This window comes from Festucalex cinctus, chromosome 12 (assembly GCF_051991245.1).
Source record: "Festucalex cinctus isolate MCC-2025b chromosome 12, RoL_Fcin_1.0, whole genome shotgun sequence".
NCBI classification, from domain to species: Eukaryota; Metazoa; Chordata; class Actinopteri; order Syngnathiformes; family Syngnathidae; genus Festucalex; species Festucalex cinctus.
Genome location: NC_135422.1, coordinates 13,336,640 through 13,352,038, shown reverse-complemented (window position 1 = coordinate 13,352,038; position 15,399 = coordinate 13,336,640). Strand labels below are relative to the sequence as shown.

Genomic DNA, 15,399 nt, shown 5'->3' with positions numbered 1-15,399 from the left:
GGCACTACATAGTGGCTAGGGAGTGATTCCGAATACAGCCTGCGACCTTTTCATGTTTCCTGTTTGTTGTCAGTTGGTGAATTTTGGTCAGTTCTTTGTTGGGTTAAAATATTTACATTTGCACCTGTTTCTGATTTTTAAGTTAAGACCCTCAGAAAAGACGAAATAGTTGCCGAAACAAAGCACGGAGAAAAGTTGAACAGTTCCTCCTTTTCCTCCTAGACGAGACATTTGTTCTGGATTTCTAAATGACTCAAGCTCAAATTCTCAACAATTTAGCATCACAACAATCTGCCATTGAAAGGCCACATTCAGGAGGTGGGAAAAGCTAATTTTGTGTTTTTCATTAGTGATAGACATGTCTCCCAATGTTCATGTCGCTAACGGAACTGGATTGTTTGAATCGACCCACTACGTGCCAACAATCTACCATAAAAGGCCACATTTGGAAGGTAGAAAAAAGCAGATTGCCTCCCAAATGTCTGTTAAATTTCATGTAGCTGAGGAAAACTAGCTTATTTAAATTGACCCTCTATGTGACAACAATCTACCATGAAAGGCCACATTTAGAAGTGGAGAAAAAAGTTGATTTTGTTTCATTAACATGTGACATGCCCTCTCAAATTCACGTTTGCTAAGGGTAACTGGCTTAATTGAATTGACCCACTACGTGCCAACAATCTACAATTAAAGGCCACATTTGGAAGGGAGAAAAAAGCAGATTGCCTCCCAAATGTCTGCTAAATTTCATGTCGCTGAGGGTAACTATCTTATTTAAATTGACCCACTACGTGACAACAATCTACCATGAAAGGCCACATTTAGAAGTGGAGAAAAAAAGTTGATTTTGTTTCATTAACATTTGACATGCCCTCTCAAATTCACGTTTGCTAAGGGTAACTGGCTTAATTGAATTGACCCACTACGTGCCAACAATCTACCATAAAAGGCCAGATTTGGAAGGGAGAAAAAAGCAGATTGCTAAATTTCATGTTGCTGAGGGAAACTAGCTTATTTGAATTGACCCACTATGTGACAACAATCTGCCATAATATGCCACTTTGGAAGGTAGGAAAAAAGCAGATTGCCTCCCAAATACCTGCCAAATTTTATGGTAGTTGTGGGAAACTAGCTTATTTGAATTGACCCAATACATGACAACAATCTTCCGTAAAAGGCCACATTTGGAAGGTAGAAAAAAGCAGATTGCCTCCCAAATGCCAGCCAATTTTTATGTTGCTGAGGAGAACTAGCTTTTTTGTAATGACCCACTATGTGACAACAATCTACCATGAAAGGGCACATTTTTAGAAGTGGAGAAAAAAAAAAAGTTGATTTTGTTTCATTAACATTTGACATGCCCTCCCAAATTCACGTTTGCTAAGGGTAACTGGCTTAATTGAATTGACCCACTACGTGCCAACAATCTACCATAAAAGGCCACATTTGGAAGGTAGGAAAAAGCAGATTGCCTTCCAAATGTCTGCTAAATTTCATGTCGCTGAGGAAACTAGCTTATTTGAATTGACCCACTATGTGACAACAATCTGCCATAAAATGCCACATTTGGAAGGTAGAAAAAAAAGGAGATTGCCTCCCAAATACCTGCCAAATTTTATGTTGTTGTGGGAAACTAGCTTATTTGAATTGACCCAATACATGACAACAATCTTCCGTAAAAGGCCACATTTGGAAGGTAGAAAAAAGCAGATTGCCTCCCAAATGTCAGCCAATTTTTACGTTGAAGAGGGAAACTAGCTTTTTTGTATTGATCCACTGTGTGACAGCAATCTACCATGAAATGGCACATTTTGAAGTGGAGAAAAAAAAAAAAGTTGTTTTCATAAACAATTGACATGCCTCCCCAAATTCACGTTTGCTAAGGGAAACTTGCTTATTTAAATCGAACCATTACATGCCAACAATCTACCGTGAATGGTCGGAAGGGAAGAAAAGCACATTTTCCATTTTTAATTGGATTTTTAAACTTTTCCAGCTGCGTTGTTTCTCAACCCAAGTGACCTTGTGAACGTCTCAATTTTCTAAATTTTTTCCCCCTCTTTACTACTACTTTATTTTATGACAGTGATGTCGAGCATGCAAGTAAGCGGAGTCGCCAAGCATTCTGCGGTTGCGGTAACCCGCGCAGACTACACAACAACACGTGTTCAAGTCATAACGGGTGCACGCAAACGATGCTACTATTACACAATTGTGCTTGTTTATTGGGCGGGATTGGGTTTTTTTTGTTTGCTTTTTTCCCTATATACGGGCACTGCTTATGAAGTAGGACATCCAAGTGCCTGTTATTTTGTGCAAATAACTTGTATAATCAGGAGTGTACATGCTTGATAGAAATATTTATATTTACAGACTTGTTTGTACATTTATCTTACTGTAAATCCTGGGACATTTTTTTTGTAAATTGGAGGAACAAGAAAAAAATACAATAAAAGTATTTCTGCCCCCTGTTGGTGGGTTAAATTGATGTGAGGCGGGGGGGGCGTCCCTTCCTGGTCTGATGGGATCCAGCTGTGGAGTGAGGCAGGAGGCGGGGGGGGGCATAGCAAAATCAACGTTTTCAAGAAAAAGTGGCGACACCGGTAGCGCCTCGGTCCACTTTGGGGGTGGGTGGGGGGCTAGTTGTGTATGACATCGTGCGGGTGGGGGTCTTAGCTGATTGAGGCGGCGGTGGAGGGGTCAACGTTTTCAGGGTCGTCGAAGTGAAAGGAGCTGCGGAGGAAATGAAAAACACGCTCGGTGACATACGTGGCTTCGCGCTTTGCGCCAGGTCAGTATCGGATCTGGTTTTTGTTAGTTTTGTTTTGATTTTAGTGTTGTTGTTTTTGACGAACAGGAAGTTTGTAGTGCACCCTAAAAGTGAAATAAGTGGACGTATCTTCTTGCAGGATGGTGGCGGCTTTTCTATTTATTTTGCTTTGTATCCAGTCAGCATACAGCCAGGTAAGCACTTTTATTCTATATTTCACTTAAAAAATAAAAATAAGTCAGCCAGTTATGCACTGTTTACATGACACATTTGGCAAGAACATTTTAAAATCACTAACACAGTTTTAAAGGTATTTTTTAGTGTACTTTTCATTCATTTGAACTTAGCACAAACATGAGGTGTGTAAATATACATATACACGTATGTGTATATATAAATATATATACATCTATAGGTAGTTCACACACTACTGGCGACTTGATAAAATATCTTTGAACATGTTTTAAAGACACCATTCGGGAAATATATGGAGAAAATACTGCTAAGGATTATTTCTTCCATGATTGATAGTTGTAAACATATTTGCATGAAGTTAATTTGTTTTCCAGTAATTTAGTTCACTTATTAAAAGAAAAAAATCTGTTCATACAGTCACTGTTAAAGGTAAAAAAAAAAAAAAAGTGTCTTTAAAAAGAAAAACAAGGTAATACTTTATAACTATGTAGTAACTAGTTAATAGATCATTAGTAAACTGTTAATGAATCATTAATGATGTGTTAACAGTTTAAGGATTTATAATGATGCTTGTAGATAGTTATATATATCATTGATAAACTGTTAGATAATGAGTTGTAGTTAATGATTTATAACTACCTACTAAATGAGTAATAGGTCATAAACAAGCTATTAGTAAATTAGTATTGACTTCAGTATCAGTTAATAGTTTATATATGTTATTGGAACATTATCTTTAAGTTGCAACTATTCCTCATTAACTGTTATTAAATAAATTAGTTAGCAGTTTATTAAGGATCTATTAACTAGTTATACCTGATAGTTATTATAAGTGTTACCAAAAACAGCGACTGTAAAAATTAGAAGATAAAGATGAATTTTTTTTTACCATTTATGACAATTTCTACTGATTTCAACAGTATTTCCCCCAAAATGAATAAAATTACAAGGCATACATATTTAATTTGATCAGGGTTTATGATGCAATCATGAATCAACCTCGTCAACCTCCTCGTCAACATTATTATTTGTAATAATTGATATTTTATATGGGCTGCACTTGGTTTAAGTTTTCTTTTTTTTAATTGATGTACAGTAAAATACAGTAAGTCAATCGGATATGTGTTTAAATGAGTTTTATGAATGTTGTTTTTGTAGTTACAGCAATAAATTACTTGCAAACGTCACATGATGTCATGCACTAACCAGATTCTGTTTGTATTGGTGACCGCGCAGACGTGCACAGACGGCTTCAGATACGACCGCAGGTCACGACAGTGCGTAGGTAAGTGCACAATCTTGCGCTGTTAAAGTAGGACGAACTCCTCCTGGGTGCCTTTCCTTACAGGGTTCTTCTGTGCCCCGCCATGTTGTGGTTTACGTGTGTCTGTTGTGGTTTGGTTGCGTCTGTGGGTGCAATCATGGGGATAAGAAACTAGTTTGTCATTCCACCAAATGCCAGGATGTAGAAATAAGTCTTCAGTCAAACATTCTTAAAGGGTTCATGCTTTTTTGGGTTGCTTAGTAAACCTCCAAAATGGATGAACGCTCACGTGAATGTGTCCACCTTGCAGACATAGACGAGTGTCGGACCCTTCCGGACCCGTGCAGGGGCGACATGCGTTGCGTCAACCAGAACGGGGGCTACCTGTGCCTGCCCCGCGGCCTCTACAGCCAACCCTATGGGGCCGACCCCCCGACGGTGCCGCAGGCGCAGCCCGAGCCGGCCTATCAGGGCCGCGGGGTGGGCGGCGGCGGCGGTGGCGGCGGCACATCTGCCGGCACGTCTGCCAGCCAGCCGGACAGCTACGTGCCGGCTCTCCCGAGGTCACCTGAACCAAGCTACCCGCAGGTGAGCTACCCGGTGCCGTGCATCCTCGGGTACACGCTGGCGGACGACGGAACCTGCAACGGTGAGTTCCTTTTATTTCCATGTTTTGTGTGTTTCAATTTGAAGGTTTTGCGAGTCATTATTTTCAATCCGTTTCCTGCATGAGCTCCCTCTAGTGTCACGTGAAAGAATCACTGAATTCAATTTTCTAATTGCATAATATTAGAATGCCTTTTTTTTTTTTCCATTTTAATCTAGCACAGTACGATAAATTTTCTTTTAATCCTTCAGCAATGCTTGTTTTCCAACATTTAAATATTTAAAAAAATAATTTGCATGTAATATATTTTAATATAATCATTTAAGTACAGTTTTATTTTCTATATTTAAGCTGTATTTAATGTTGCTCATGATGGTGGTACTTGGGGTGGGGAGGTTTTTTTTTTTCTTCTTTTTTTTTTAGGTGGTACTTGGTGTCAAAAGTTTAAAAACCACTGTTGTAGTTAAAAGAAATTATTATTTGGACAAAAAGCATTTTTTTTTAAACAAACAAACAAACAAACGTGTTTAAAATAAGAATTTGTTTTTGTTGTTTAATAAAAAAAAAATGTTTGAAATTACAAAATAATAAATTTGTTAAAATATTTATATAAAATATATAAATATAAAAGTGTAGTTTAATTTATAAAGGTATTTCACAACTATTAATTTATTTTAAAATAGCTATTATGTAGTTTCGAATAAATAAATATTCCTTTAAATGTATATTTAAATGGTCTTTACTTTTTTTTTAAATAAGAATATATTTTTTTTAATAAAAGATTTGAAAGCCAAAAACTATTTGTTTAATTCATTTATTTATTTTTTCACCTGTGCCTTAATCCAGCGCTGCGTACAAGCGTCATTATATTATTTTTTTTTCTGGTATTAAAAAAATAAATAAATAAATAAATAAAAATTCCCCAAGGACAAGGACAGTTTCTCTCCAAGCCAAATGTCAACCAACCAAAATATTACAGTACACCTGCATTGAAATTATGCCTCGGCAAGGATAATAATGCTCCTTTTTTGTGCAGACCATTTTATGTTGCCAAAGAGCTTTTTTTATATGATGCATGCAAACTGCAACAATAACAACCACATTGTCACTGTATTAGACAAGTGCACTATTTTTCTGTCATACGTTATGAAAGGCGTCCAGGTGTACCTAATGAAGTGTTCCTGAAAAGGGCGCTTTGTTTTTGCGTCAACGAGCGCGTGCCAGCGGCAAACATGAAGTCATGTTGCCGTATTTGTATTACGTAGAACAGGCCCGCTTGTGTGTGTGCTCATTACGAGCTCCTCCACATCAAGCCCGCCGGCGTGTTATGATGATGTAATGACGCCACTTCCAGACTTCCTGTCTGGACGCGGAATAAACGCGGCTTTGAGGGACGCGACGGCGACTATAAATTCAGCCGCCTTTTTTTGTGGTAGTTACGCTGGTTATCGTCAATAGAAGTCCTCATACAGATGTGAACATATTAAGGGAGATTGTTGGCACATTTAGGACAGACTAATTGCCAGAAATTCCTGAAGCTACTGTAATTTGGGGAGGGTCCAAGTTGGAGGCACTACACACGTTATTTTGTCTGTGGGTTTGAAATATGACGATACAGAATTTAGTTATTGACACTTTTATGGGCCCTCGAGGAAACAGGAGAGTAAAGAAGAAACAAAATGGTAAAATTTGGGAGAAATAAGTCACTTAAAATGTCGCTTTGTGAAACGAGAGCCATGATCAGCAAATATGGCATGTTGAGCTTTGTGCTTTTGCTTTTTCTTTGGCTTTTTTGCCACTTTCCAAGTACATTTTTCTTCTAATGTTCATTTAACTGGTTTAATATATATATATATATATATATATATATGTGTGTGTGTGTATTCATGGTATGAATGTAATATAAAGTCTATTCTTTTTTCAATATATGTATAGGGTGGCCATATTTTACATATGCCAATATACATGACATATTTTTAAAAATTCTAAAACGTATTTATAAAAAAAAGGTGTTAATATATGTTTAGTAGTTTGACAATAACAGATATTGTTTTAAACATGTTGGAAAAAAAATAAACAATTATAAATTCATTTTTAAAATGAAGAATCAAAAATTGTTTTTAAAGTATTTCTTAAAAATATTTTTTAAATGTAAAATGTGTTCTTTTTTTCCCCTGATTTTCTGTTTATTTAAAATAAAAAAGTTCGAGCAAAAATTAAGGATTTTTTTTTTTTAAATCTACAGTAATAGTAAAACAATAAAATCTGCTCTGATTGATCTTTTTCTTAATTTTATGTTCACCATATATGTCATCGTTTGCTTTTAAAATTAAGTGGTTGACTTATTTTTACACTAAGTCGTAGTAATTTAATATAGTGGTAATATAATGCATTTAATATAGTGTTAACTTTTTTTTTTTTTTCCTTGTTACGGGTTTTAAAATGTTATCTAAAGTGATGCCTGAATTGAAGTAGATTAAAAGTCCTGTTTTAAAAATATGTATTATTATATACAATAAATTAATAATAATAATAAGTTAAATATTAAATAGAATAAATATTGTATAATTACATATTTCCTATGGAGGAAGTTTGTTTTTTAGACTCAAGCATCAAATGAGAAGTCTCTCACATAATTCTTCTCGACTTCGTTTTCGGTGGTCCGACTCGGTTCCCTGAAGGGGTCCCGCTTATCGCCGGTCCCGCTTATCGCCTGAGCAAACAAGAAGCCCCCGCCCTCCGCTTCCCTCCGGCCTGCTACATTTTTGTCATTGCCTCTTAAGGAAGTCGGAGGAATTATGCGGCGCAATCGGAGCGATCTGTTAATGCGGAACGAAAACAAAATAGCGGCCGATAGCTGACAGCGCCGACCTGGAATGTTCTTGAAACAAAGGCCGGAGGGTGGGGGGGGAATAAAACATGGTGAAGAAGGGGGCGGGGAGGGGGGCAGCTGGGACATTTCTGGGATTACTTGGAAGAAAGTGAAACACCTCCAACAATACAGTACTTTGACTGCACTCACGCCACAGTACACTTTTTCTATTTATTTATTTTTCACAAAGGCCCCTTTCACACAGTCTCCATGACAATTATTATGCAAAACTCCAGTCATCTGTTTTTTAAGTCAGTCATTTAATAAAATTTTTATTTTATATATTTTTTTATTTTTAATGACTTTTTTACGAGTTAAATTTATTATAGGGCTGCAGCTATTGATTTTTTTCCCGAATCAAATATTATAAAAAGTGATTTTGCACACAACATGTAGGTGTGAGGTTCAGATATTATTTATGTCCCCTTGGGTCTGCCATCCTCATGTTCTAATGTTCTGTGACTTTGAATGTGTTTGGCTTTAAAGGCGGGGCCTTGCCTGGTGAGTGACGTTGGTGTAAAGAAATTGAGATTTTGCCTTGAACTTTTTTTTTTTTGTTATTGAATTATTATAGTTACATATCAATCATTGAAGCCAATAATTTATTCAACATCTGATGCTTAGTTTTTTTTTGTGTTCAGGATAGTGACTTTTTTTTTTTTTTATAGGAATTTGTCGCAGTTTTTTGTTTTGTTTTTTGTTGTTGTTTTTTTTTTATCTGTAAAACACAAAAATATACTTTTTTATTTTTCAAATTATAATGTTCACTGTCATACTATTGTTGTTGTGGCTCTTGTGATTTTAAAATGCAAGCCTCTCTTTAGGCAGCAAACACTGACCTCTGCTGGTCAGGAGTAGACATTGCACCCTATTGCACCATCCCCCTTTCATGTTGTTTATATTATTCTGAATTTCTTGCATTGAGTAAAATTTGTGTTAATAGTTTTCTATGTTTATCTTTTCTTTTTTTTATTTACAGTGCTTCATATATTAATAAAATGTAGGAGTACTCTCTAGTTCAGTTTTCAGTGCAGATGCTTTAAAACCAGCAATTTAAAAACATGAAAAATGAAAGTCATTCCTGATTGTGATGTGAACAAGAAGAATGTGATTCTTTAATTGTTTTTTTTTTTTTTTTTTTTTTTTACTCCATCTTGTGTTTTTGTTCTATTCTTTCAGACATTGACGAATGTGAGACCAACTCCCACCACTGCAACCCCACCCAGGTGTGCATCAACACGGCGGGTGGCTACACCTGCTCCTGCACCGAAGGCTTCTGGCTCATCGGGGGCCAGTGTCAAGGTGTGATGCGCTTTATTGGTCGGCCTACAGGTTTAATCGAGTTGTGACACACCGCACCAGTCATTTACTCTTCAGGCCTTTATTTTTATTGGTTGTTGTTGTCTTTTTTTTTTTTCTTTTTTTTTCTTTTCTTTTCTTTTCTGAACCCACAAAATCCATTATTTCCATGATAACGGGGGTTGACTTTAAAAAAATAAATAAAGTGAAAACATCCGCCACAAAATTAAAAATATGTATTTTTAAAATTATATTAAAACAAAATTAGCATCTGTCCACTGTGCCCCATCAAGATTGTTCCCCTGTTTTTTAAAGGGGAAACAGTGCCCTCATGTGGTCGCTTTATGTAAAGGCAAATTTCTTTCCAACTGAATGCTCACAATTGTATAAAACCAGATGATTATTAATTGCCACCATGTGTCCAAATCGTTTTCTTTGCAGATATCGACGAGTGTCGCTATGGTTACTGCCAGCAGCTGTGCGCCAACGTGCCGGGCTCGTATTCCTGTTCGTGTAACACAGGCTTTGTACTCAACCCGGACAACCGCAGCTGCCAAGGTGCGTTCGCTGACATCACGTATTTCCCCAACTACACCTTGTAACCACAATCTTAGCTAGCGTGTGATGTTTTATGACACTTAAAAAAAAAAAAAAAAAAAAAAAAACTTACGATAGGACATAAAGTCGAAGGCTGTGATGTTTCCCGACCGTCTCCAGAGAATCGCTCTTACGCAACCTTAACGACATGCAAATTCACATCATCTGTTTGGAAAGATTTCCAGAAAGGAAGAGTTCCCGGAATTGTTGCACAAAATTTTGTGTGTGTGCGTTAGATGTGGACGAGTGCGCGGACGAGCCGTGCAGTCACGGCTGCTTCAACAACCACGGCTCCTTTATGTGCAACTGCGACGAAGGGTTCGAACTGGCGGCCGATGGAACCTCATGCAATGGTAAGCCGAACCGTAGTACAAAATCAAGAATAATTCTTATATTTAATTCACAAAAAAATGAGAGGATATTTGACTTGAGGATTAAGCAGAAGTTAAACAAAATTAAAAAGAATAAAAGACATAATCACTAGAAACAAGATAAAGACTATAATAGAAACATGAAATAAAAAAATAGTAATAAGCTGTTTTGTCATATCCTGAGACTGGCTATTGTTGACCAATCACTAGCTCCCCACAACCAACAGGCCTCTAAATTAACTGTTATTGTGAATGTAACTAATAAAGTAACTTGTAATCTAACTAGTTACTTTCAAAACCAAATAAGTACACAGTTAAGTACATAAATAAGTACATAAAGTAACTGAGTTACTTTTCATACCAAGTAATAAGTGAAGTAACTACTTTTTCATGATAACACTGACAAATAACATCAAAGTGTTATATAACATAGCCTATGTAAATAGATATAGTATTTAGGACATTGAAAACAAACGCCAAATGAGGATTTTCCCATTCAAGTCAGAACGCATCATAACATATTTTTGTTGAACGGCATGTACTCTGATCATTTGAGTGGATGCCCAAAAGTAGTTAATAGCAGTTTGTAGGCTAATGTCTCACTGTCGGCTAACACTGTGCTATCAACAGGAATGTTTGGTCGGCTAACACCTAACTATTAGCTGGCTAACGCCATGCTAGCAACAAACAAAAGGGAATTTGAAAATGACAAACTAGCTTAGTGCTAGCTAGAATGAGGCTAGTAGCAATGTAGATAGATTTAAAATGGGACAAAAGAGGAAAAACATTCATCAATTTTTATCAAATTGTGAGTTTTCCTTTCTTGGACTATGACATGTACATTGATCAACGCTTTCTAGTTGATTCAGTCATTCATTGGCTAATGTCAATACAAATGTTGAATGTGGATCATTGGTATGAGTCTGAGCTCTACTCAGGTATAAATTCTTAATCCCCTGCAAAACTTTATTTAATATGACTACAATAATTTACAGTACATCCGAACTGTGAAAATCTTCATTTTGTCTTCATGACTGTATTATACTGCCTCCCGGTGGTCAACATGGGCTATGAATGAGTAGCAATGAATGGAAAACGATGCAACGAAGTATTAATTCTTTATATTCTATTTAATAATGATTTGTACTAAATTTAAACTTACTGACTTTATTGCAGGGCAAAATTGTTGCAATGAACTGCAACAAAACAAATGTATATCCTGTATTCGGTGACTGCTCCCCTGGAGTCTTTCGAATTGCATTTTTTAAATGTATTTACATAAAAAGAAATCACATTTTCTTAACTTCCTGCAGACGTGGACGAGTGCAGCTTCTCCGAGTTCCTGTGTCAGCACCGATGCGTGAACACTCCGGGCTCCTTCAACTGCATCTGCCCGCCCGGCTATTACGTCTTCGAGGACGGGCGCAGCTGCGAAGGTACAAATACAAAAAAAAAGTTGCTTCGAAAACAAATCAAAAGCCGTTCCTGTGCACTCCGATGTTTGAACTGACCCCGAGTGGTGTTGTCGTGTGCTTGATTTTGAAGATATCAATGAGTGTGAGAGTGGTAACAACACCTGTACAACAGACCGAGTCTGTTTCAATTTCCAGGGAGGCCACACATGCCTGGCTCCTTTACAGTGTCCGCCTCCTTACGTTGAAGTGGGCGACAAGTGAGTGAGTTTGTAATGTAACGCGACGGCACTTAAAGCGTCGCTCTCACACACTCTGCTCTTCCGGTGTGCGCAGTCAGTGCATGTGCACCACGGGCAACCCCGCGTGCAGGGATCAGCCCTTCACCATCCTGTACCGACACATGGACATGTCGTCCGGGCGCAGCGTCCCCGCCGACATCTTCCAGATGCAGGCCACGACGCGCTACCCGGGCGCCTTTTACATTTTCCAGATCAAGTCGGGCAACGAGGGGCAAGAGTTCTACATGAGGGTCAGTAAAGCTGTCACACGTCGTTTGTCAGTGCAGAAAACTACCAGCAGGTGGTGCCAAGACCACTCACTCACTATTTCAAATATTCCTTCTACTTTTTTGATGAGCATCTCCTTCCACGTAATTCATCCAATTCATGTTATTCTACGTTCAAAATATTTGAAAAATTCACAGCATCCATGGTATTATTTTTCTCATTCCAAAAATTCACAGTTTTTCCACAATTACACATTTTCCACCCAAAAATGCCCCATTCTTTCACAATGGCGCATTCATCATAGCAGAGCCACATTGTTCTCATTCCAGCTATTACATTTTCAGCGCATTCATTCAATTTTCACCTTGGGAACAATTTACAACATTCCAGAAATTTCACCATACAAAAATTCCACATTTTACCCACCAATAACATCCCACATCATTCCACATTTTTTGCCAACATATTGAACATTTTTCACCAATATCATTCCACAACATTTCATATTATTCAATATCATTCCACATTTTTCACCAATATATTGCACATTTTTTTTACCAAAATAATTCCACATTTTTTGCCTACATATTGCTTATTTTTCCCCAATATCATTCCATATTTTTCAACAATATGTTGCACATTGGCACGTTGAGTTAGTGGTTAGCACGTCCGCCTCCCAGTTCTGAGGACTCCGGTTCGAGTCCAGGCTCCGGCCTTCCTGGGTGGAGTTTGCATGTTCTCCCCGTGCCTGCGTGGGTCTTCTCCGGGTACTCCAGTCTCCTCCCACATTCCAAAGACATGCATGGCAGGTTAATTGGGCGCTCCGAATTGTCCCTAGGTGTGCGTGTGAGTGTGGATGGTTGTTCGTCTCTGTGTGCCCTGCGATTGGCTGGCAACCAGTCCAGGGTGTCCCCTGCCTACTGCCCGAAACCAGATGGGTTAGGCTCCAGCACCCCCGCGACCCTTGTGAGGAATAAGAAAATGGATGGATGGATGTTGCACATTTTTTCACCAATATCATTCCACATTTTTTGCCAACATATTCCTCATTTCTCCCGTTCATTCCATGTTATTCAATATCATTCTACATTTTTCACCAATATCATTCCACAACATTCCACATTTTTTGACAACATATTCCTCATTTTTCCCGTTCATTCCACATTATTCTATATCCTACATTTTTCACCAATATCATTCCCCATTTTTCACCAAATATTGCACATTTGTCACCAAAATAATTAATTTTTTTTGACAACATATTGCTTATTTTTTCCCAATATCATTCTACATCATTCCATATCATTCCATATTTTCAACAATATATTGCACATTTTTTCACCAATATCATTCCACAACATTTCACATTTTTTGCCAACATATTCCTCATTCCTCCCTTTCATTCCACATTATTCAATATCTTTCTACATTTTTTACCAATATCATTCCACAACATTCCACATTTTTCACCAATATATTGCACATTTGTCACCAAAATAATTCTTTTTTTTTTGCCAACATATTGCTTATTTTTACCCAATATCATTCCACATCATTCCATCTTATTCAATATCATTGCATATTTTTCAACAATATATTGCACATTTTTCACCAATATTATTCCACAACATTCCACATTTTGCACTAATATATTGCACATTTTTCACTAATCATTCCCCATGTTTTTGCCAACATATTCCTCATTCCCCCAGTTCATTCCACATTATTTAATATCATTCTACATTTTTCACCAATATCATTCCACATTTTTCACCAACATATTGCACATTTTTCACCAATACCATTACATATTATTCAACATTATTCAATTTTCGTCATGATCATTCCGCATCATTCCATATCTTTCAATGCCGTAACATAACATTCAAAATCATTCCACGAATCATTAGAATTTCAGCATTCACACTCAATTTCTCTAGAAATTGAAAATGTCTCATTATAAATGCATGTGATGCTTTATGTTTGTGTTTTTAACACATTTTTCCATTGTCTTCATTAGCAAACTAGCAACATGAGTGCCACACTTGTGCTGTCACGGCCCATCAAGGGTCCCAGAGAGGTGGTCCTGGACCTGGAGATGGTGACGGTCAACAACGTCATCAACTTCCGCGGCAGCTCAATCATCCGGCTGTCCATCTTTGTGTCGGAGCACCCCTTCTGATGCGCCGTCACGGTCGGGAACGAGCCCGACGGAACGCACCCCGCCCCCGCCTTAATGGACTCTGAGCTCTTAAGGCGGCAAGATGGACGCTGTAGCGGGATGCGTCCGGTGTACAATTTCTGGCATCCTCTTCTTAGAAGCACCGCAAATGTTTGTATTCTCAGCACAGACGCCGCTGCATCTTTTTTCCCTTCAGATCAGCTGTGAACAGGACTTTTATTGTGTATCATCAAACATGAATTATTGATTCCAATAAACGTCTGTATGAGCAGGCCACTGAAGCCACTGCAGCGCCTTTTTGCTTTCATTTATTTTCTAATTCACCCTATTCATTCATTTCCTGTACCACTTCTATTGCTGAGCTGAAATACTGACAATAAGACAACCATTTACAAGTAAAAGTTTGTTGACTTTTCAAGTCAATCTCCAGACTTAAACCCGACAGAGAATCCGTTTTACCTGCTAAAGAGAAGACTTGTGATCAATAACACCTCAAAAACATCCATCCGCCCACTTTTTTATACAGTAGATATTTCCCTCAATAGTTGGAGAGTGAGGCCAACTTGATCCTTAAGAAAATAATGATGACATCAGCATTGAGGCAAAGGAAATAAATTTAAATCTGTGCTCTTTGCACTTCAGGGAAGGGCACAAACGCTGCATCAGTCCGGGAATTAGACACATCCACATCAAGAGCGGAGGAGGAGCTTTGGACATTTGCTCTTTTGAAAGACATTTGATAGCTTGTATTGTGTACACGCACATGCAACAGATGCAATTAACAAGACTTGAATAAAAGATTGATTTTTAAGCGAGGAAAAAAATGAATTACAGTGAAAGAAAATCATGTACAATATGTCTAATTTATTTTTCTATATTGAATCATATCATTCAGATCCACATGCTCATTGTTGACATGTTTGCATTGTGCAGTCACGTGCAGTTCCACGACGTTCCACACAACAGCCATCCACTTCTCCCGTGAACAGATTCAAAAGGGAAGAGAGGAGAAAAAAAAAAAAAAAAAGGAGGAGGAGGAGCATAAACGTTTACCGGCTGGCATTTCTCGTCATTCTTGCGTTGACTTGACTGGCCTGGAGGCGCACCAGCAGCAAAAACAAAAAAAGAAAGAAAAAAAGAAATCCTCTCTTCAATGAAAGAATACACAGCCTGGGTGAGTCTTGACTTTTTATTGATCTTTTTTTTTTTTTTTTTTGCAAACCACACATTTGGGATACATTTTCCCATCATTTTACGCTTGACTAATTCTTTTAATTACAACTTCCTTCCACTTTCACTTCTATGGTGAGACTCTGAAGCG

At 37.7% G+C, this 15,399-nt stretch overlaps 2 protein-coding genes across 2 annotated transcripts in view; both read left to right on the top strand.

The window, feature by feature from the left end:
• Nucleotides 1-2,656: 2,656 nt before the first annotated feature.
• Nucleotides 2,657-14,363, top strand: fbln5 (fibulin 5). Its single transcript, XM_077539787.1, has 11 exons — nucleotides 2,657-2,791; nucleotides 2,910-2,964; nucleotides 4,202-4,250; nucleotides 4,540-4,878; nucleotides 8,888-9,010; nucleotides 9,449-9,565; nucleotides 9,841-9,957; nucleotides 11,289-11,411; nucleotides 11,521-11,647; nucleotides 11,724-11,919; nucleotides 13,917-14,363. The coding sequence occupies exons 1-11, from the start codon at nucleotides 2,745-2,747 to the stop codon at nucleotides 14,076-14,078; spliced, it is 1,455 nt and encodes a 484-aa protein (XP_077395913.1). The 5' UTR covers nucleotides 2,657-2,744; the 3' UTR covers nucleotides 14,079-14,363.
• A 675-nt stretch (nucleotides 14,364-15,038) lies between these two features.
• The window catches only part of tc2n (tandem C2 domains, nuclear), a 10,127-nt gene continuing 9,766 nt past the window's right edge, over nucleotides 15,039-15,399 (top strand). The window contains exon 1 of the mRNA XM_077539042.1: nucleotides 15,039-15,252. The gene's annotated coding sequence lies outside the window, so the exon portion shown is untranslated. The remainder of the gene's footprint in view (nucleotides 15,253-15,399) is intronic.